Genomic DNA, 20,776 nt, shown 5'->3' on the forward strand with positions numbered 1-20,776 from the left:
CGGATTGATAGGCTTCGTCCACCTTACGGACACGCCGAGGGGTAGGAGTATCACCTCCGAACCTTGTTACATCGACGCGTGTTGAGGTTTGATCTTCTTGTCTTTGTTTCTTTGTTTTATTTTCCGCTGCGCTAACGTCAACTTGTAGAAAGAAACGAAGATTTGGGGTCGGCTATTCACACTCCCCCTTTCTAGCCGCGATCATCGGTCCTAATAGAGGTCAATCGGATACAAAGCAAGATATGAATTCAATCTTGAAAAGACTGAATTTAGGGTTACCAATCGATTAGGGCGATGTGGCAATCGATTGGTAAACCCTAAACCTGAAATTTAAGGTTTAAGGGTTGGACAATCGATTGATGTAATCGATTAACCTAAGGTAATAAATTGAGGCAATCGATTGACCTAAGTTTCTCGAACGAAGAGAACCTTGCTGAATCAATTGGCAGATTGATTCAACTTTGGCAAATAGATTGATAGTGATTTCTCTGTGAACACAAGGCTTTGGAATTGATTGAGTCAATCGATTGGAAGTTGACAATTGCTTGGAAGCTGACAATCGATTGGTGTGGCTCACCAATAGATTGGTTGGGTAAAAGAAAGGCCGTTTTGTAGGTTTGAATAGTTTGATATAACATGACAATTGATTAAGGGTAAGATAAATTAATTGGAAGATGTTTTTAGTCCGAAAGTAATCTTAGAAAAGGGGGTTTCATGGAGATTTGAAGCCTCTGATTCTTGAGGGTTCGAAGAGAAAGTGTTGTTGTATTCCATATCACCAAGAGACAATTCAAAGAATAAAAAAAGAACAATTAAAATAAGGTTCTTCATTGTAAAATCATTTTCTTTTGTAATCATGTTTGTTTTTCTTATTGTGTTCTTGTAAGAACAACATTGTATGAGGCCTCTTCATCTCCGAAATTTTTTTGAGAAGGATGTTCATAGTGGAAGTGATCGCTGAAGTGAGACCTTGGATTAATCATCTTAAGGAAACGAATATCAAGTAAAATGTCAAAGTTGTGCATGTGAAGTCAAAGTTGATTCAAGTTCCACTGCACATTCAATGACGAGCACATTGCAACGACGAGAAGTGATCGGAGCTATTCACCCCTCTCTAATTTGTAAGTGTCCTAATATGAAAGACAGTTACGCTATTTTATAGGGATAGAGTATTCTTTTAATAAAAAAATTAAAATGGAATATCTTTTGATTATTTAAAAAAAAAACAAGACTCTTTTAATTTTTGCCCCATATTAAATGGTCAATAACAAGATTTATCATAGCCTTATTTAGTACTAATAAAATGTTTATATTTCAGTTTGGATTAATATTGGTGTACCATTTCAAAAAAACAAAATCTAGCTCGATTTCCTTCCCGTCAATGGGATTCAACCACTTATTTGATTATTTGACATTTAAAATTATAAGAGGTATATATAGATTCGGATACCCGTTAATGAATCATTAACGCTTGACCACAAACAAGCTAACAAGCAAACGTACTGCCAGATTAAGAATAATATACACCTTTGTTGTTTTACAGCTGCGGCTAGGGAATTTTTTTCTCAGGTAACGGATTAGAGCCTCTATATGAGCACTGTTCAATATACACTTTTTTGAAAGCATGAAAAGGAGGGTAGGAGACCTACATATATGTAATTAGTTAGGTTTAAAATATTTTTAACGCGGACATAACCTAACCAATCTAACGAGCAAGCATGTGCCTAGGTTAACGATCACGTCTACATTTTTGTTGATTGGAAGTGTTGTTCAACAAATCCACAGAAATTACCACAATGAGTAACAAAACTAGTCTGCAATTTTGATAATCTGTCTCCATATTAACATGCATCCCCTAAAATTGCTATCAGAGTGCTGTTTAATGAAACCTCTATGGAACAAGCATGTGAAAATTATTATACAAACGATGGAGGAACTATAAAGATTGATCCAGTATAATTTCATTTTAAGGAACTGTGTAGTACGAAAAGAATAAAAATAAATACTCATTCTAAGAACCAAGATGGATAAAAGCCCAAAAGGTGCTATGAAGTATTTCAAAATGAGGCTGTCATGGTGGAAACACAAGTAACATCTTAGAAAAATATCATACGCAGTTCATCTGGCACCTAGAATATATGAAGCAGATCACTCAAGCTCCATAATTGACTATAGCAATCTAAGTATCTAAAGGTGGGCCATATGAATATCTCCATTGGCCACAAGCTGAACATTTGTCTTGCTTAGTGCTGTTCTCTAGAGTACAAAATTTGCACGACCAGGTCTTAAATTTAGACTCAGCTGCTTTTGGTTTTGGGGCACCACAAGCTTCACATGTTAGTCCCAGAGGCTATTGAGACCCGAGTGTGCAAATCCACCAGAAAGAGGAAGTAAACAACAAAAGTTAGTTCTTCAGAAGCATCTACTACTACACAATAAATTTTTAAAGAATAAATATTCATGTTCAACTAAAACAACAAAAAATATGATCATTAAAGCTGAAATGTTTTCAAGAAGAAAACAAAATAAGATGACAAAACAAAACAAATAGTATGGGCATAAGGTGTATCTATTTGGTGAGAAACCTCTCATATAGTATTAAAATTTGTAAAAAAAAAAAGAGCATTGATTATTAAACTTTTTGCTTACTAACAAAAAAAAAATGAGCCTACAATATATACCTTTAAAACAACTACTTTTTAGCTTAAGTTAATGCAGTAGTATGTAGTTTCTCATGCAAACCAAACTTTTTTAAGCCATATATAAAAGTCATATTTTTTTCCCAACTATTGAGGGTCATATCTTGTCCCTTCATTAGCTCTACGCAAAGCTATATATTGTATAGCTAGACAAGTTAATAGAGATGAAAGTGTGAAGGATAGTGAGAGGAGACATAACTCTGAATGATGTAATTAAAATGAATTAAGAGAATTGAATATTACTATGACTAAAGTTGCATAGGTTCAATGGATGGATAAATTCTATACAGCCCACTTAAATATTTGAGGGGCATATACTTGAAAGTGTACCTTGTTATAAGCTAAAAGGTGTCACATTGATGGAAATGGGAAAGTAACTCGTGTGCACATAACAATACAAGTGGAAAAATTAGCAAATTTTGGTGAATCAATTTGAGCAAAAAGTAACCCTACAAAAAAAATAACATTATAATTCTCTCAAGATGGACACAGGCATAATAAGTTCTGTTTTGCCAAAAAAACAAAAAGAAATAAACAAAATGCAATAGTTCACTGCCAACAAGTGACTGAATAGGGGGAAGAGCACATACTTGATTGAATAGAGTGCATTTGCTGCACTCCCAAATAACCTTATCGTCTGTATCGTGTTTGGGGTAAGGTGACATTGACCCACCTGGCATTGTTGCCCTATCAAAGGTGATACTAGATGTAGACTCTTCACCCTTGCCTTTACTGTGCAAATTGGTCCATCCTTTCTCAATTTTACCAGTACCACCTAAATCCCCTTTCTTTTCCCCATTAGAATTTGATGACTCACCTATTTCAGGAGCAGGATGCTTTGAAATTTCGGTGATACTTTCTATTAGATTAATTTCTTCTGACACAGATCCACACCATATATCATCATACAATCTTCTCTCTGCAGCCATGGCAGCAGCTTGTATTGGACTAAGCGCACCCATGATTTCACTGTTTCCACCTAATCTGTTTGGTCCAGATGGTAGCAAAGCCCCAGTGCGAGCTCGTTTGGCTGCAGCATCAACTGCAGCCTGCCGGAGCGATGATACTGAAGGCTGGACAGAGAAGCCACCTAAGCGTCTTCCAAGGGTGTCAAATCCTTGTCCAGTACCAGTTATCCCCTTTGCAACCAGTTCATCACATTCCTGTATAAATACATGGAATATAAATTCTGTTAAAAATTAGAAAGTCATGAACTTAAGAAGAAAAAACTCTTGGCATTGCAACATAATGATATTGCGCTTTTATTGGACATGTCATCATCAAATATTTGGTTGCTGATCGCACAAAAGCACTAGATGAAGAGAAAACTAGGGTTAAAAGTATGAGCTAACAAAACAACAATAGATGGAGAGTTGGAATAACTTTTGTGCTATGACAAGATTATAAAAACTTTCATGTTTAATTAAAATCAATACAAAAAATAAACAATTTTAGTATACAAAAATTTCTATGACGAGAAGAGATTAACATCTCTTATAGATACACCAAAAAGAAAAGTAAATGTTCAACAATTAAAATGAAAATACAATTGATAATTCAATAGCTTCTAGTAGAACATGGAGTCATGCCAGTCAAACGTCTTCCTCCACAAATAGATGACAAGAAAACTGCAAAAATTAAGCATAGAAGTCCAAGCATGAATTCATCTTGGTTCAATATTGATGATCATATTAATCATGATTCCAAAAACTTTGTTAAACACCTAAATAAGGGAAAGTTTGATATTTTTTTTTAGAAAGATAATGAGAAGAAAATTTGATCAAGAGGAATCACCTTGCGCAACTCATCCCAGAGCTTATAGAACGAGGCATTGTGCGGCCCATGCACGATGTGGCACAGCTCATGGAGCATTGTATCAAGAACCTGCTCGAACGGGAAGAAATCCCATTCCCTGCCAGGCCGCCTCAGCCGAAGCTTCACCTCGACGCCACCACCAACATTTAGCCCTAAAAGAGCCGGATTGGTCGGGCTACAACAACCACCCCAAAAGAATCGATCAACAAATGTCGAAGAAATGGAAAAGGAACAAGGAGAGCAAAAGAAGAGTAACATACTAGAACTCGGAGAGGAGTTTAACCTTCCACTTGCGGCGACGCATAATGGGCTGGACCTGCTTGGCGATGCGGTCAAGGAGACGGCGGGCCTCATCCTCGCCGGGCTTCTTGAGAGTTTTGATCTCCCATACCTTGTTTAGATCGTCCAGGCTCATGATCAAGGTGATCGGCGGAATGATCAAAGGAAAACAGAAGACCTATCTTTTCCCTACTTCACGGCGGGCCGACGGCCTTCATCTCCGCCGACTGAGACGATCCTTCATCGCCCCGCAGAGATGGGTATTTGATTTGGGAATCTTTATTGTTTTCGCTTCCACCAATGTAAATATTTTTGGCTTTATTTATTTATTAAATAAAGGGCAAAAGCCTAAAAAGCTCTTTTATAAAAAGTCGTATAAGAATTTCAATTTTTCGAAACGCCCTGTTAAAAGTTTTTTTTACTTTTACAAAATCATCGACCAACCAAACTTTTATAAACTTTGATTGTCAAGAACTAATTGAAGTTGACGCGAATTATTTTTTTTAAAATGAAAATAATTAAAAAAAGACTCTTTTCCTTGACCAGATTTAAACATAGGACAAGATTTAAACACTAGATAAGAGAAAAAAATTGATTTGTCAACTTTGTATTTTCCATGGAAGTTTTTCATCGATCATCAGGATAAATCGAGAAACACAGTCAACCTAGACGCCTAGCATCCTTTGATTGTGCTCCCCATTTGGAGGAAAATTTCTGCAAATACGTCGTAATTAGGGATCGAACCGCGGGTGACTGAGTGACAACCTGAATGTCCTACCGTGGCCCCGGGGACAAAAAATGATAATCCCAGTTAGGACTATCTTTGGGGGTGACCGGCCCGGTCTCACAGAAGTTTCCCACCGACCACCAGGGTAAATCGGGAAGCACACGCGACAGCCAACCCAAACACCCAACAAATTTCTTGCAAATACGTAATAACCGGGAATCGAACCGTGAGTATCTGAATGACAACTTAGATATCCTATCGCGACACCATACCCCGAGGACAAATGAAACTTTGCATCTTAACACATTTATTGGAAAGGATGACAAGTGAACATAGAAATATTGTTCCAGATAGAATCAACTAATTTGAGAACAGATCCTCTATATCAGATCGAGCGTACTTTAATAATAGATGGGATTCATTCAAATCAATAAATCAACTTCTATAATTCAATCTTCTGGTCCGTATTTGAATCTTGCTTGCAACCAACCTGCTCAAAGCAAAATTCTTTACCATAAAAATGATTTTTGTAAAGAAACCATGAAACATAAATACCCTACATTCATGTGTTTTTTAATCGAGTTAAAAAAATAATCTGTTAAGAGTTTAGAATTTTGCTTTTAATTTCGACTCCCCAAATTTGGACTATGAATTTGAACCAGTAGATTTATTGAAATTGGAAAATCCTCAGCAAGATTTGTGAGGACCTCCTGAGCAAAATGAAACAATTACTTGTGTCATTCTTAAGCGATACTTTCCTTAGCAACACAGTAATCTTAGACTAGCACACCATCGTGGAGGGAAATTATTTGCTTATTTTATCAATGTTTAAGACACCGCCGAATGCTTTCGGCATAAAAAAGAAAACAGATTGTGGGGCCGATTTTGACCTCATTGGCACCGTGAATGCATAATTTAAAAATCAACCGGAATAATTCTTACAAAAGTCAATTAAAAAGGTTTAAAAATCAGAACACGTTGCATTTAGGGAATTTGAAAATTTCTTGACGGGGAGGGCTATCCGTTAGGAATATATGTACATTTTTTTTTCAATTTATTCGGTTAATCGATGATAGACGTCTTCGTACTGTTCATATAAGATATTTTTCATGACTATGAAAAACACTTTTCATGGAATAAAATTTTGACATCGTAACGGATAAGTCTTGGATTATTCGGGATCAAACTTGTCTCATTGGAGGCACCTTTCATGACTATGGAAGGTGTCTTCCATGCCCTATTTAAGGTTGCTCACCCAAAGCTTCTTCAACAACTCCTATACGAGCTACTGCACGTCTGATTGAACTTCCGATTGCTCTAGACTTCTGCTACGACTCCGCTGCAAAGCTGCTGCGCCCGACGACGGCTCCGAGGACTTCCGATCGTGGCCGGCAGACCGACATCGACACGAACGCTCCCACTTCAATCTCCAAAGTGTCGGTAAATTTTTTTTGTATAATTAAATACTGCAAAAGGATAAGTGCAGGGTGTTGCACTTGTTCTAACTTTACTTGTACTTCGATTCCCTCTCCCGGAGGTACTGGAAGAGGTTTCTAGTGAATTTTTCATCAATAGGTCCGCGGGACTTGAGTCTTGGAGTAGAAATCGCCGAAAGCTCCGAACCAAGCAAACCGCTCGTGTTCCTCTCGTGCCTACTTTTCGTGTTTTTCTTTTCTGCTGCGCTTGCACTCTGATTTTAAAACGACGAAAAGAGAATTTTTGAAAACCACGTTATTCACCCCCCCCCCCCTCTCTCTCTCTCATGTGCGACTTGATTAAACAAGTGGTATCAGAGCAAGTTTTGCTCTGATTTGGTGCAACCATCAATCAAGCTGGGGGAATTGTCGTTTTTTTTGTTATATCTGAATTGGTAAAACTTTACCTATTCAGATAATTGTTTTCATTCGGGTTTAATTTGAGATTGGTGTAACACCTCTCCAATTTTTCTACATTTTATTTATCTCAAATATTGCTAATCCAAGACCAAGTCTTGGTATCTCATTTTAGTTTTTCTTTCTACAACTGTGAAATGACACAACTTGAAGGGTACATCACCATTCGTCTTCCCCCTATTCAACGGTGACGACTTCCCTTACTGGAAGAAGTGGATGGAGGTGTACCTGAAGACCGACTTTGACCAGTGGTTCAGCATCACCAGAGGCTACAAAGCTCCAATCGACAACGCCGGAATTCCAATGGACCGGGAACATTATAATCCGAAAATGAAGAAAAAGGCGCAGATCGATTTCAAAGCATTCAACACAATTCAGTGCGGACTAACGAAAGAAGAGCTGAACCGCATCGGCCCACACGAAAATGCAAAGGAACTTTGGGACAAGCTCATAGAATTGCACGAGGGAACTAACAACGCTAAGGTAACAAAAAGAGACTTATTTTTAAATAAATTATTTAATGTCAAAATAAAGGAAGGTGAGACGGCAAGTCAGCTACACACAAGGATAAAGAACATCCTCAACGGACTCGACACAATCGACCACCAATTATAGAACCGGGACCTGATAAGGTATGCCTTAAACGCATCTCCTTGAAATGCACTATGGGCATCCATCGTGGATGCATATAAGATTTCGAGGAGATTGTCAAAATTAAAACTAGATGAATTATTTTGTGAACTAGAACTACACGAACAGACTAACACCAAATTCAAGAAAAGTCTTGCTCTTATTGCAGGATCATCAAAAGACAAATCCAAATCCAAGCCAAAAACTGAACACGAGTCTGACTCAGACTTAGATGATGAAGAACACCTGGTGAACTTGGTAAGAAAATATTCACCAGGAGAATGCAAAACTTCACCAACAAGGACTTGCAGAAGATCAACTCTGCTTCCAACTCTAACAACAAGAACGTGATCTATTTCGGATGCAACAAGAAGGGGCACAACAAGACCAACTGCCTGAATCTGAAAAAAAGGAAGGCCCTCAAAGCGACGTGGGATGAATCGTCTGGAGATGAATTAGACGGTAGAGAACTGAAGCACTCCAACTACCTCGCACTGATGGCGCACAGACCTGAATTGGAAAGTGAATCGAAAGACTGGTCTGAACCCGAATCAAGCCACGAGTCCGCACTCATTTCTAAAGGTTCCGATGAGGTATATTTTAGATTAAATAAAAAGTTCTTTAAAATCATTACATGCTTAAATAAGAAATTAACTGTTGGGATCTTTGTGCCTGCTAGAGGGGGATGAATATCGGTTCGTCGCGCTTGAGTTGGTTTGCTTCTTCTTGATGATGTGCAGCGGAAAATACAAGAACCAAACACCAACAATGATAACTCTAAGGATTTACTTAGTATCCACCTCAAGCAGAGGTGACTATTCCAAGGATCCACACACTCACGCACCCTCCACTATGAAACCACTCCTTTGCGGTAACTACCGAAGGCGGAGAAGCCTTACAAACTCACAATACAACAAGAGTATAAAGAGAAGCAAATACAAGGGAAATCTTACAAGATTTGTACAATAAATCCTAACCCTAGCTTCTTCTTCTTGTTGCAACTCACCTCTTGACTTGGATGTGCCTCCAAGAACTTTCAAGACTGGCGGAGAGAGTTGTGGAGAAGTCGCTGTGAAAGTCGCACACAAATCGCAGGAGAAAGCTCGCGAAGAACTATCAAGAAAACGCTCCGCCAAGGCTCAAACAGTGTTCCCAATCGATCCAATCCATCCCCAATCAATTGCCACGTCAGCAGTCAGCAATCCCAGTCGTCCATCACCTGCAACCTGCGCAACGGTCACTTCCCAATTAATCGACCGATCGATTGGGACTGCTTGAATCGATCGACCGATTGATTCGGAGCCTTTTTGTGTTCTCGCGTCCGGGCGAGAGCTTTTGCTGCCCAATCGATCGATCGATCGATTGGCAGCTCCCAATCGATCGATCGATCGATTGGCAGCTCCCAATCGATCGCTCGATCGATTGGGAGAGCTTCTGTGCTCGCGATTTCCTGACCCCAATCGATCGACCGATCGATTGCGTTATTCCAACAATCGCAGCACACTCCAATCGATCGGCTGGTCGATTGGAGCATATTCAATCGATTGCCCGATCGATTGAACACCTTGGACTTGACTCAAACTCAAGTCCAGCTTCCCAAACCCAACTCTCGGTCAACCATGACCTATTGGGTTTGCACGCCTAGCATTTGACTACTCCCGACCAACCTCGAACTAGTCTTCTAGCCTCCTCCATCAGCCTTGCGTCCCTTGGATATCTCCCTATCCTTCACGTCTTGCCTTCTGGAGCTTCCATCGGCCTTATCCTAGTTGTCGGATTCTCATCGCCAAGTCATACTAGGACTTACCTCGCCAAGACCACATACTTGGACTTACAACCTATGCCAAGCTCACACTTGGACTTTCCAATTGTCTGGCTCATCACCAGGACTTTCTCCTTTGCCAAGTTCACACTTGGACTTTCCAATTTGCCTGATCTCACTTATCAGGACTTTCACCACCAAATCTGATCAACACTGACCTACTTGGATTTTCACTCTTACCAACCTTCCTATTGGACTTACCTTTGCCTAATCTTCAATTAGGACTTTCCCAGTCAAGTCTCTTGTCAACCTTGACCTACTTGACTTCTTTCTTGTCTAACCTCCAGTTAGGACTTTCCCGGTCAAGTCTCCAGTCAACACTGACCCACTTGGATTTTCACTCTTCATCAACCTGGTCAATCCCTTGACCATCTCCATAACCGGACGATTGCCCTAGTAATCTCCATATATTGTCAAACATCAAAACGCAAATCCCGACTCAAGCTTAACTCAACTCAAGCTTAGTCAAACTGGTCAAACTTGACCTAGGAAAATTGCCCCAACAATCTCCCCCTTTTTGATGTTTGACAATTCCTCTAAGTTAGGCTAAGTTCCATAGCCTTAACATTTTCTTTATACCAAGGCTAAATCCCATAGCTTTAATCCTCTCATGACAACGCATGAATGAAGGTTTCCTTCATTCTCTCCCTTTCCTAGAGGGCAAATTCCCTTTGTTTGGGATGAAGGCCTAACTTAACCTTCCATTCTCCCCCTTTGTCACACATCAAATCGGAAAACAAACTCTTCTCCATAAGAGTTAACTCTTCATTGTTTACAACCTCACATGTTGTTAACAACCCCACAATGAAGATCTCATATTCTTCATTGTCTCCAAAGCTTCCCCTTGAGCTCTACTTCACTTCACAATGCTCATCCTAGAGTATGCATCAACTTCCCAATGAAACTCTCATTCATTGTATTCAATGCTCCCCCTGAGCAGTAATCGTCTTCACAATGCTCATCCGAGAGCATTTTCCTCTTTACCAATGAAGGTCTGATCCTCTTCATTAACCCAATGCTCCCCCTTGAGCAATAATCTACTCCACAATGCTCAGCCGAGAGCATTTATCATCCTAGCAATGAAGATAACCAATCTTCCATTACTCCCCAATACTCGACCCTGAGTATTAATTCATCACGAAGGTTTACCCCCCTTCTAAGGTCTTTGAAAAGATTTTTATGTTTTCAAAGAGTAACTCCCCCTAAAAACATGGTCAAATTTCTATCATTGCACCAACAATGACTTGGGGTTCCTAAATAATTAGGAAACCAAAACTCAAAGTTTTGAGGTTCAAAATTCAATAAAGAAGCTAAACCTCAACCTAAACTTCACCTAAGTCTACCTTAACCAATCCATACTTGCTTTCAACATGAAAACTCCCCCTAAATGGATACAAGTGTATGCCAAAGGATTAGGAATGGTTAATGACCCTTGAAAACTAGAACTTGAAGTTTTAAGATTCTAAAATTCAGAATTGAAACTAAACCTTATCCTAAACTTCACTTTGGTTTCTATTAACCAATCCATATTTGTTTTAATCATGAAAACTCTCCCTAAATGTCTACAAATGTATCCCAAGGGGTTTGGAATGGTTATTGAGACTTGAAGTGCTGAAATCAGGCTTTTCAGGCCAAAATCAGACTTCCCAATCGATTGAAGTTGAGACTCAATCGATTGAAATCACTTCAATCGATCCATTGATTGATTCCGCAAGCTACTGCTCGCAGAAATACCCTCTGAATCAATCCACTGATCGATCTAGCCTGGGTCAATCGATCGGCTGATCGATTCAATACCCTTCTGTCCGTGGGAAATGACTTCTCAATCGATCGGCTGATCGATCAAACCCATCCCAATCGATCGGTTGATCGATTGAGTTTCTGATTTGCTGAAATTCAATTTCAGCGAAATTCAGAAACTCCCCAAAAATTCTACAAAATTCTAAAAATCATGAAAATTTATGTAGACATTATTTAGGATATACTTTATCAAGAAAAAAATAGTTTTATAAGAAAATACTTCTTATTTTCAAATATTGACATAAATTTGAAAACTTATAAAAACTTTAGTGTTTTCTTCAAGTTTGTGTCTAACTATTCAGTGATGATCACTATCAAAAGATAGTCTTCACCAAGGTTTTTCAAAAGCATTTTAAAATCATGTTCAAAACCAATATCCAACCATGTTCTTTGGGCTCAATGCACATGACTTGTACATTAGCTTTCCCAATGATTGGAAGTCATATAACTATGTATTTTGATGAACCTAAAACTCAACAAGATGCACTAAATCAACATCTTGAGTTTTGTTCACCATCCTAACATCTCACTTGTATCTAACGCGTATTAAAACACATTCAAGTCACCTTATAGTTCTTGTGAGATGTATATTTGATTTTGCCCTAAACTAAGGGATCATGCATATCTATCTAGGCATTATGAGACTTATGATCATCCATCTAAGATGTCATTTGGTATAATCTCACTTGTTGGGATATTTACCATTCTTAGTAAATGTCTTTTGTCCTTAATAGTAGGAAATTAAAATAATGCATGATGTTACATGACATACATCAAAATAAGCAATTTTCAAAAGAAAAACATGCTATAGCTACATGATGTATGTATGACATGACATGATATTTTTGTATTTTTCATAATAAAAATGAATGCAAAAATAAATATGATGTCATGACATATGATGGGCAAACAATCATGTCATTTTAGAATAGACAAAATATACCTAGATAATCTATCTAAGTATCCTCAATTTTTAGCTAAACCTTAAAATTAAATCCTCGATTGCCCAATTTCATCAAGAATGTGCCAAACCCAATTTTGACATTTCTTTTCCCTTTCTAAATTTGTGCCATTTTAAATTAAACAAATTCCTCAAAGTATGACAGATTTTACTTTTTCAAAGAATAAATGAAATCAAATTAAGGCTTAGATTCTCCTTTAGCCTTCTAAGAAAATGTCAAAACCCCAACTTAGCATTTCTTATCGTTTTCTACATTGTGCCAATTTAATTCAAATATAATTCCTTAAGATTTGGCATATGTTACTCTTTCCAAGAATGACAATTTGGATTAAGGTTTACATTTCCCTTAATTCCATAAGAAAATGCCGAATTCCAAATTTGGCATTACTTTTGCTTCTCTCTAGTGTGTCAATTTAAATTAGATTTAACTTCTCAAACTTTGACACATTTTTGCTCTTCAAGGCTTTAATCACATTTGATTAAAGCATGAGTTTTCTCTTAATTCCTTAAGAAAGTATCAAAATTCTAACTTAATTTTTCTTATACTTTTTTTAAGTGTATCAAGTTAGATTAAGTTCAACTCTTCAAATTTTGGCACATATATTACTCTTTCAAAGAGTAACCCTACAATCCTTTTCATTTTCAAAGGTTAACCTTGAAAATGCTTTCAAGTGTCAACTTTAACAAGGTTGGGTTAACTACCATTCCAAATGGAGTTGACACTCTCTAAACCCACCTAGGGTGTAGAGAATATGCTCCTAGGAACCCAAAACCTATTGGTGCTCCTTGGATGCTCTAGGTATTCCCTAGGGATGACTTCCCTAGTTACCTTCCTAAGGACCTTTCTAGGCTTCTTAGAAGCTTTGGTCACTTCTACTAGGTCACTCCTAAGGATAACTTCCCTTGTAACCTTATTTGTGACTTTATTAGGCCTTTTTGGAGCCTTACTCACCTTTACTAGATCGACTTTAGGGATGACCTCTCTTGTGATCTTCCTTGTGACTTTGTTAGACTTCTTAGAAGTCTTAGCCACATTGGTTTTGCCAAAAAGACCTTTAGGGATTCCTTCCCTAGTATCTTTGACTTGACCTCTAAACCTAGGGTTGGTTCCATAGCTATATGAAACTCTATGAAAGGAAGTCACATCCTTCTTGACTTTAGGTTTATATCCCAAACCTCTATAGCCATTGGATGACTCTTGTCTAGCTCTCCCTAGAGTTTGCTCATTTTGACCCCTAAGCATATTTTCCATTCTTGCTAGGGTCCTTTCTAAGTTATCAAGTCTTGACCTCAAGACTTGGTTCTCCGTCATTAAATCCATAGATTTGGATTTTTCTTGACCCCTATGAGCATTTCTATTTTTAGGCATATATCTAAAGTCCTTAGAGTTATTGCCTAAATGGTTATCTACCTTCCTAACTTTAGGTGTGGTAGTTCTAGCATGAGGAGGAATGTATTTACCCTTAGTGCTATCATGCTTATTACTTTCATGATAATTTGCATTAAAATGATAAGTGTTATTTCTAACATGCATTTTATCATGACTAAGAGGAATTGCACTATTAAAGGTTACCTTGGGTTTGCTCTTAGAAGCTCCCCCTTGATTTGTGTTTTCTCCTTTAACTTTGATTGACTTCTTCCCTTTAGGACATTGACTTCGGTAATGCCCTAAAATCCGGCCACCACCACCAATTTAGGAACCAAAGAGAGCAAGGGAAAGGCAAGGGGAGAGATCCGGCCATCATGAGATAGCACAAGCAAGAGATTAGAATTAGATGTCTTCTTCTTCTTCTTCTTCTTCTCCTTCTCCTTCTTGTATCCGGCCACTTAAAGGAACCACAAGCAATATGTGTGGCCGACCCTAGCACGATAAAGAGCTAGGGGTCGGCCCTAAGGAGGAGACTAGAGAGAAGAGAGAAAAAGAATTCATTAATTCATGAAGCCTCTCCTCCCCTTCTTTTATAATACTTGCCCAAGGGAAATAAGGAAAAACATTTTATAAAAAATTAAAATCTTTCTCATGTTTTTCCTTTTCCCTTTTAATTTTTTCCTTTTCTTTCCTCTTGATTGAATCAATCACCAATCATATATTTGATTGGATGATGATTTAATCCTATTGGTCGGCCCCTTGCTTAGGCACCAAGCAAGGGTGGTCAGCCCCTATAAGGAAGGAAATATATTTTTTTATAAAATTTTACAAGAAGAAATCCTTTTATAAAATTTTACAAGCTCTCTTTCAATTTCCTAAAGTAGGAGTTAAAAGATGAAAGTTTTAAAAATTAAAACCATGTTTTAAAATTTAAAACTTCTCTTATAAAATTTCCTTTTTTAACATGGTGATAGAAAATTTAAATTTTAAAACTTCTCTTCCTTTTTTTCTAAACCATGAGGATGGTTAAAAGGGAAAGTTTTAAAACTTTTAAACTTTCTTTTAAAACATGTGGCCTAATTCAAATAAGGAAAGTTTTTAAATTTTAAAATCTCTCTTTTAAAACTTGTAGTTTTCTACAAAGAGAAGATTTTAAAAATTCAAAAACACCCCTCCTTGTTTGAATTATTGTGGCTGGCCCCCTCTTGCTTGGGCACCAAGCAAGGGGCCGACCCCTTTAAGAGGATATGATGGCCGACCATTGCTTGGTCACCAAGCAATGGACCGGCCCCCTTCTTGGACACCAAGATGAGTCTTTCTTTGAATGGATTTGAGACTTTAATGAGGCTACGACAGGGACCTAGAAGAGAAATTGGTTTTGGTCTTCCGATGAATTTGAGTATCCCGTGTTCGCCCCGAACACACAACTCAAGTTCATCGATAATAACTCATTCCACTAGAAAGTTATTATCGCACTACCGCACCAATCCCAAATTACATTATGGGCTCCTTCTTATCATGAGTGTGTTAGTCTCCCTGTGTTTAAGATAACGAATGCCCACTAATTAAGTAAGTTACTGACAACTCACTTAATTAATATCTAGCTTTAAGAGTAGTACCACTCAACTTCATTGTCATGTCGGACTAAATCCACCTGCAAGGTTTAACATGACAATTCTTATAAGCTCCTCTTGGGGACATTTTCAACCTAGATAACTAGGACACAGATTCCTTCTATAATCAACAACACATACTATAAGTAATATCATTTCCCAACTTATCGAGCTTATTGACTTATCGAGTTAAATCTCACCCATTGATAAGTCAAAGAAATAAATACTAAATATATGTGTTTGTTATCATATTAGGATTAAGAGTACACACTTCCATAATAACTAAGGTCTAGTTCTTTTATAAAGTCAGTACAAAAAGAACTTACCTAAAATGGTCCTACTCAATACACTTGGAGTGTATCAGTGTAATTTATTAGTTAAGATAAACTAATATTTAATTACACTACGACTACTTCAACGGTTTGTTCCTTTCCATCTTAGTCGCGAGCAATTGTTTATAATTTATAAAGAACCGACAACATGATCTTTTGTGTATGACACCACACACTATGTTGTCTACTATATAAATTAATTGAAAAAATTACATTTAACAAATAAATGTAGATATTTGACCATTGTGATTCTAAATAAATGTTTATACAAAAGCTAGGCTTTTAGTATACACTCTAACATCAAGGACTATTTTCAGATTAGTATACCCATTAATCTGTGGGACTTTATCATTAATTATATACGTACAGAAAAGTAAATAATTAATGATAAATACTTGCCTTTATTAAATAATTATCCATAAAATACATAAGGAGTGTTTTGGCACATAAGTGCACACACTAACACTTTATTGGGTGTACCGTAAAACTATTATTAATGGCGCGCCTTAACTGTGCGCTGTTGATGACGTGCTGCAGAAAGTTATATTTGTTGTAGTGTATGACATTACGACGTCTTACTACTATAGAGAAGTCATCCAACACCGAGCTCGATCCAATAATCTTTAAGTTTTGGTGCATAAAGGAATATATAGATTGTTATAGTTGTCCTTAGTTCACTACATGTATTTGATTCTCTCTTCCGGTGATTTCAGAAGAAGTTTATAGTGGATTGTCCGTCGATACAGTCTGAGGAATCGTGAATCTTGGAGTAGGAGTCATCAAAGGTTCTGAACCAAGTAACTCCTTAAGTTCATGTTCTTGCTTTTTGGTTCTCTATTGTTTTATTCCACAGCGTACTTGATTTTAAAATGAAAAAAATAAGTTTTTAAAAGACACACGATTCACCTTTTTCTCATATGTACACCGATCCTACCCTAACAGTTTAAGCCCTCATCCGAGCCTTCGCCAATTTTATTACTATTTTTTTTAATTCCCATTTTACTAATATTTAGGATACTTTTAGTATTTTATTTGGTATTTATGGATCCTAGTTTGTCTATATAAGTGTTCTATTATGTTAATTTCAATTTCTGTCAAGTGGTTTTCTTTTCTGAAAGGATTTTTTTTCTACAAGATTATTGGAATTGAAATCCATATATTAGGATTTATTTTCTTTCTTAGTTTTAGGATTAAAGTCTATATAAATATGTGTTTAACTATATGAGGATGCAACCCTCTATTAATATCAAAGTTGGGAAACCATGAGATTTCACTATATCTTCTTATCCACCCGTAGGATAATTTCTATCCTACTCGGTATTACTAACTTATCGTGCTGTTATTCCTTCTTAATATGTTTTTTGATGCTTATCGTCTAAAGGACGATTACAAAAATCAAAAAATTCTTCCTCCTCCACGAACCAAATCCTTATAGATCTTGGATGTCCTTCTCTCGGAATCCTTAACCTCTGCTTTTAGCAATCAACCTCCCTGCGGCGATTCACGTATTTTCCAAATCCTCACTTGGACCCACACATATATCATGTGTTCAAGCAGTTCGAACTACTACATGCAGTAAAAGCAGTTTAACTGAACTGCACACGTGGTACACTACTGCCAACATATACGTCTTGAATAGCCAAATCACTTTCATTGTAGTGTGTTTACGCTCATTCTACATTCATCTTACCGTTCATTCCTAAATTATATGAAGGGAAAAAAATCATAGGGTCAATTTAAGACAGAATATTTTCATGAAGAAAGATGAAACAGTCGATAACATTGGCATTGGAAGAATTTTGAAATCACATTAAAGGTGATCGTATACATTCTCAATCGAACATTTTATATGCATTGTTGGTAAAAAAACAAAGAAAGGGGTTGCCTAAGAACACCCTTCATTCTGAAAAGCTTAATAAAAAGAAAGCAATTGCTAATGTATGTCGCTTTTTCAGTAAGCACTCACCCGGCGTCTTACTGGTTCGACACCCTCTTGCTGTCGGCCAGGAATGCAAAACTAATTCCTTTGCTCAATCAATGTTCACATATATCTTTATGCTAACTATAAGAAGCGTTCAGAAGGAATAATATATACTTTGAGGATCTTCTGGGAAGGCGATCGACCGCCATGGATTGGGTTTTGGAATGACGTCTCCATCTTCCTCTCCCAGCTTGTGGATTCATTTGAAAGTAGAAAGCATATTTGCTGTCAGGTGGAGACCAGGCGGCCGTACGTAGTGGGGTATATACATGCCAATAATGGCTCGAAAGTGGAGACGGACCGGTAATCATGCATGTCACGACATGTTACTTTCCGATCATTAATCAGAATTATAGTTTTTTTTTAATTTCTTTTTTTTTTTGTATAAGAATGCTAATCATATTGCATTTTTATGCCCATTGTGTACGTCACGCATACCCATTCCCACACACAGCCTTACATACACGCATGGGTGATTAGTTTTATAAAGCCTAGTATCAACAAAATTAAGGACAATATATAATCATGGGTGATTAGGCACGCTAATCCATTGACATATTTTCAACGCATTTTCTTTACCGAATGGCCGCATCCCTTACACCGGTGTACGCGCTCAAAGGTACACAAACTGCACAATCGATTCGCGTGCCACAGGAGATAGCAGAACACTCAATTTGGGTCCAACGATATAATTGATTTTTAAATTTCCAAATTTCTCCTTTTTTTCGGGGAAATAAAAAGAATCGAAGTATAAACTTTCATGACTGCAGTCTTTCCTGCAATGCAATTTGATCACGCGACGAAGAAAAAGGATCGAGAGAAAAAAAGAAGAAGATTCAAACAATATATTTTTTTTTCTCAAAACGAGAACTACACACACAAGTTTTGGCTCTGCCTTTGTTGGATACTCAACTGTTCCACCTCCCTGCGATCCTTCTCTTCATCCTTCCTGGCTCCTCCATCGCCAAATGACGACGCTCGGCTTGAAATAGGCGTCGCCAGGTACGTCGGAGTCTCCTCCCCCGCCATGATCACCACCACCTTCTCCTCGTAGCGCGGCTGCGGCTCGGCCTCCTCCGATGCCGTCTTTCCCTCCCCCTCGTCGCCGGCGACGTCCTCCTCGAGCCGCCTTGACAGCTTCCAGTACGAGCAAGCGAGGAGGAGGAGAGCGAAGGCGATGAGCCCCAGCATGGCTGCCAGCCCACCGAACAGGTACGGCACCGGCGAGTGCCACCTCGAATGGCCTACGTCAGCCACCGGCGCCGCCGTCGCCGTCACGTTCAATACTGCTTCCGCCCTCATCTTTTAACCTCTCGACCTGAAGCTAGTTAATTCCGAGGTGGTGATGGGAGAAACGGAAGCTTGGGGACATTTATACGAGGCAGGGAAGCTAAGGGTGAAAGTGTAATAAGAGAAATAAAAATGTTTAAAATTGAATACTAATTCTTTAGGATTTTAAAAAGCAAGAAGATGGGAGCGGAGAGAGAGGCAATTGGAGGATTGGGATAGGACTTATCCAAAAAGGACCTCTCGAGCCCATCATTTCTTTTATTTAATTATTTAAAGGAATGTTTGATTGGTGAATTTAAGAATGAGGGGATGAAGTTATATTTTTGGGAATGATAATTAGAAATGATTTTTAAATTTATAGGAATCAACTAAACTGATATAACTAGGTAGGTTTCATTTCCATTCTCATTTTTATTCCACTTTACTATCAAACTCATATCCATAGTTTTTCTTATCATTTAACCAAACACCACCTAAATGTAAGGGTGCAAATGAATCAAGCCGCTCGTGAGCTATTGGAAACTCGATTCGATAAAAGATCGTTTGAGCTCGTTTAATGAGGCTCTTTAAGATAAACAAACCAAGCTCAAGCTTCACAATACTCGGCTCATTAGCTCGTGAACATATTCGTTAAACTCATGAATCAGCTTTTAAATTAAAAAAATAATAATTTTGATATTGAATTTATAGATTTTACACTCTACTTATGAAAAATATAGACAAATATATTAAATTTATTTATTAGAATAAAATTATAAATTATAATAAGAAAATTATAATTTTTTCTAGATATATAATTTAATTTTTAATGAATATTTAAATTTATAATTTATATTTATTAAGCTCGTTAGACTCGATAAAAGTTTGAATAAACTAATGAGCCATGAATATATTTGGTAAATAAAATTCGAGCTCGATTCGATTATAAACAAACTAAGTTCAATCATTCAAAAATTCAAATCGATTCGACTCGATTACATCCCTATTTAAATGTCACTTTAATCTGATGTGTGTGTATACATAAAGGTATTGCGCACTACGAAAGAAACTTTTTGACATCAAGATCGACGGGTTATTTAGTGATAGAAGGACGTTGCGATGATATATACTGATACTAATTAGATTGAAATGATTAGATTACTTTTGCGAGGATTATCTAATTCATAAAGTAAGGTGCTTTTTTGATCACGAAATCAATTGATTGCCCCATGGCATCTTGCAGTAGTGGATAAACTACTATTTTCCATGTTCATATATAAAGAAAGGCATGAATAAAGAAAAAGTGATCAATTCAGTAATGGGCCAATCCCATAATGTACATCGGTTATTTCAACTTAACAAAACTGAGCCATTCGTTTCTTGTAAGCAACTATCAGGTTGTTATAATTTCTACAATTGTTTTTAGTAAAAGTTGAGTAAAAATGTCGTCTTGTGCACTTGGCAACTTGGCAAAATGACGAAAAATAAAACTGAAATCAGGATATTTTGCATTTTTGCTATACATTATAATAGTTAACTAAAATAATTTTTTTTTTGAAATGGAATATTTTTTGATATATTTTTTAA

General features: G+C 37.3%; 2 protein-coding genes across 4 annotated transcripts; both read right to left on the reverse strand.

The window, feature by feature from the left end:
* Positions 1 to 2,024: 2,024 nt before the first annotated feature.
* On the reverse strand, positions 2,025 to 5,085 carry LOC122005119 (DNA-dependent metalloprotease WSS1-like). Of its 3 annotated transcripts, none has more exons than XM_042560039.1 (4): positions 4,775 to 5,085; positions 4,494 to 4,689; positions 3,290 to 3,862; positions 2,025 to 2,350 (listed from the first exon to the last, which is right to left on the reverse strand). In XM_042560039.1, the coding sequence occupies exons 1-4, from the start codon at positions 4,927 to 4,929 to the stop codon at positions 2,180 to 2,182; spliced, it is 1,095 nt and encodes a 364-aa protein (XP_042415973.1). In that variant the 5' UTR covers positions 4,930 to 5,085; the 3' UTR covers positions 2,025 to 2,179. The 3 variants fall into 3 exon arrangements, with proteins under 3 accessions (XP_042415973.1, XP_042415975.1, XP_042415974.1); XM_042560041.1 differs by having other exon boundaries at positions 4,798 to 4,936; XM_042560040.1 differs by lacking the exon at positions 2,025 to 2,350 and adding an exon at positions 2,370 to 3,148.
* A 13,657-nt stretch (positions 5,086 to 18,742) lies between these two features.
* On the reverse strand, positions 18,743 to 19,264 carry LOC122003522 (protein GLUTAMINE DUMPER 5-like). Its single transcript, XM_042558629.1, has one exon. It carries the CDS (start codon positions 19,220 to 19,222, stop codon positions 18,791 to 18,793), a length of 432 nt encoding a protein of 143 aa, XP_042414563.1. The 5' UTR covers positions 19,223 to 19,264; the 3' UTR covers positions 18,743 to 18,790.
* Positions 19,265 to 20,776: the final 1,512 nt, after the last annotated feature.

This window comes from Zingiber officinale, chromosome 7B (genome assembly GCF_018446385.1).
Source record: "Zingiber officinale cultivar Zhangliang chromosome 7B, Zo_v1.1, whole genome shotgun sequence".
Taxonomy (NCBI): domain Eukaryota; kingdom Viridiplantae; phylum Streptophyta; class Magnoliopsida; order Zingiberales; family Zingiberaceae; genus Zingiber; species Zingiber officinale.